Source organism: Maniola jurtina, chromosome 24 (genome assembly GCF_905333055.1).
Source record: "Maniola jurtina chromosome 24, ilManJurt1.1, whole genome shotgun sequence".
Classification (NCBI taxonomy): Eukaryota; Metazoa; Arthropoda; class Insecta; order Lepidoptera; family Nymphalidae; genus Maniola; species Maniola jurtina.
In genome coordinates this window covers 9401570-9404620 of record NC_060052.1, presented here as the reverse complement: position 1 = coordinate 9404620, position 3051 = coordinate 9401570, and the positions used below count along the sequence as shown (strand labels likewise).

Here is a 3051-nt window from a genome sequence, read left to right as displayed (position 1 = left end):
AAATTCAACTGTCGATAGGTAATATTGCGGATATCATACACGATAATAAAAAAAGGGATGTTTTCTTTAAATATTGTAAAGATATATGCATAGAAGTAAATAAGCGAAACAGTAACCTGATTGGGAACAGAGCGGACTAATGTAGACACAGTGTTTCTTGTATATTATTGAATATAGTAACCAACATGTGTAAAAATTAGATCCGCTCTGTCCCCAATATCGTATTGTTAATTATTCATCATAAAATAGTATATATAAATAATAGTATATATAAATAGATGTAAATAGATATAAGAATGTAATTAGATTTGTGTAATAAAGAAATAAAATAAAAATAAAAGAAAAGAAAACACCCCCGAAAGTAGAAAGATGGATAGGAAGGGAACCCACCCATCGAGTGAAAGAAGACGCATGAAAGAAAGATCTAGTATGAAGAATGAAAGTACGAGCAGAATGTTAGCGAGAACTGGAATGAAAGAGTAGCCAAAAACAGAAAAGCAGTCACAGTCTCTGATAACGTCAGAGGTCAATGTATTTTAAAAAAAAAAAAAAAAAAAAAAAAAAAAAAAAAAAAAAAAAAAAAAAAAAAAAAAAAAACCTAACCTAACCTAACCTAACCTAACCTAACCTAACCTAACCTAACCTAACCTAACCTAACCTAACCTAACCTAACCTAACCTAACCTAACCTAACCTAACCTAACCTAACCTAACCTAACCGTCTTCCTTGCTGCGTATCAGAGCGCAGCTGAGAGCAGCGGCTGCAGCCGAGATAGAATGCAGTGTCCGGCAAGCCGAGGAGCCGGCAGATGAGGCAAGGGATGACTCCTTCATGTCGGATCTGTCAGCCGTCGGTGGAGGGGCGCTGCATGACATGCCTCGCCTTGCTAATACTCTCCTTCAGAAAACAAAAACCAGGCTGGAGGAGAGTAGAAACTTGCATAGAGACATCAGGGAGGATGTCATTAGCGGCTTGCACGGCCTCCAAGAAATGATCTTGCGCTTGGCAGACTCTCGTAACCGACATATTGCTGAAAAAGAAAAACAGCGGGCCGGATACGAGCGACGGCTAGCGCAAATGGAGGCCAAGCACGGTGCCTCACTCCTGGAAGTAGACAAAAGACATCTGGAGCTGATGGCTGAGGCTAAGCTCAAAATAGAGCACACGTTTAAAGAAGTCGAGGCAGTCAGACACTTGGTTTATGAGTTACAGGACCAGGTAAAGAAATATAGTGTGGGAACCGACCCAACGGCGCCATGCCCCGTCCTGGAGATGCGCAGGGTCCAAGAGGACATAGCAGCACTAAGATTGGACGTGGGAACGCTCACTATGACCCTTGAGGAGAATAAGGTGCAAGAACCAAGGGTCACTGAGCAACCGCAAGGAGCACCGTGGGCCCAGAAAACATTTGCAACAATATTGAAAACACCTAAGCCGTCGACGCAGCCAGGGCCGAATTTCCCTCTGCTGGTGGAGTCCGCCGACCCCCGGGATACCAGTGACGACGTAGTTAAAGCAATTAAATCAAGCGTAGACGTCATTGGACTAGGGGTTGGGGTCAGCTCCATCAGGAGACGGAAAAACCAAAAAGTGGTCCTGACCTGCGACTCAGCTGAAGGCAGGTCTAAGCTGCAAACAGCGCTGAAAGACGCCTCTCAAAAGTTAACTGTGGCGCAAATTACAACCAAACGCCCGCTCCTAAGGCTTCCAGGGGTCATTAACGACACTTCGGATGCACAGGTGGTGGAAGCGATCATGAGGCAAAATACAGGGACTCTGGGGGAAGCAGTGTTGCTGAATGTGGTGGAAGCGATCATGAGGCAAAATACAGGGACTCTGGGGGAAGCAGTGTTGCTGAATGAAAATATCAAAGTAGTGAGGAGAACTAAAGGGAGAACCAAAGACATTAGTAATGTCATAATCGAGGTCTCCCCTGGTCTCTATAAAACTCTCCTGGACATGAGATTGAGAATTGGCTATCAGGTGATTGTAGCACAAGACCAATCACCGATAGTCCAGTGCTACAAGTGCATGGGCTTTGGGCACTTCTCGAAGGAGTGCTGGGGTGAGGAGTCGTGCGGACATTGCGCGGGAAGTCACGACACGCGGCACTGTCCGAGAAGGGCGGAAACCCCTATTTGCATAAACTGCTCAAACAAAGGGGAAAAGCCAGAGACCTGCACCCACGGAGCTTATAGTCAAAGCTGCCCGGAATGGCAGAAATGGGACCGAATAGCTAGAAGTTCGGTCTCATATTGCTGATACGGGCAGCCAGGACAATAACGAGGGAGTATTGGACTCACAGCTCTCAGAACCTCAGAGCCCTAGCTCTACTACTAGGGGAATTGATCAACTAAAAGTAGCGCAAATAAACTTGGGCAGGGGATATGCTGCCCAAAAAGAATGCCTTCAAGCTGCTTACGACCTCCAAATCGCTATTTTATTAGTTCAAGAACCGTATGTGGGCTCGGACGCACAAATTAAATGTAACTGCAGAGTTATCCAGAAAGACACCATGGACCGATCCAAACCAGTTAAGTCGGCAGTTCTTGTCACTGACCGTAGCTTACACTTAATCGTGAATCCAGAATTAATTACGGAGAATATTGTGGCATGCAAGGCTAGGGTTAACGGTGTCCTGGTAGGCTTTGTCTCCGTCTATCTAGAAAAAGATGCGGACATTGATATGGACCTAGACTTCATCGCGACAGTGGTCAATAACCTCGGTACGCCGAATATCATCATCGGTGGCGATATCAATGCTAGGAGTCCCTGGTGGGGCTGTGAGGAGGAAGACGCTAGAGGCTCTGCTGTGATCCAATCTCTAGCTCGCTTCAACCTGACTGTCTTAAATGAAGGCAATGAACCAACCTTCTTTGCGATCAGAAACAACCGAATATACAGTAGCATAGTGGACGTGACCTTTGCGAGCCATGAACTACTACACAAAGTCAATAATTGGCATGTCGATTTACAAATGGTCACGCTATCTGACCATAGAGGCATCCAATTCAATCTGACCTTTGACAGAAACAAGTCCGGTAAGGCCCA

The 3051-nt window shown here is 45.4% G+C and overlaps 1 protein-coding gene across 1 annotated transcript; it reads left to right on the top strand.

Moving 5' to 3' along the window:
• Positions 1-720: 720 nt before the first annotated feature.
• On the top strand, positions 721-2262 carry LOC123877531 (the record flags this gene model as incomplete). Its single annotated transcript, XM_045924333.1, has 1 exon — positions 721-2262. A coding segment is annotated over one exon (1542 nt), but the record flags the coding sequence as incomplete, so codon positions are not given.
• Positions 2263-3051: the final 789 nt, after the last annotated feature.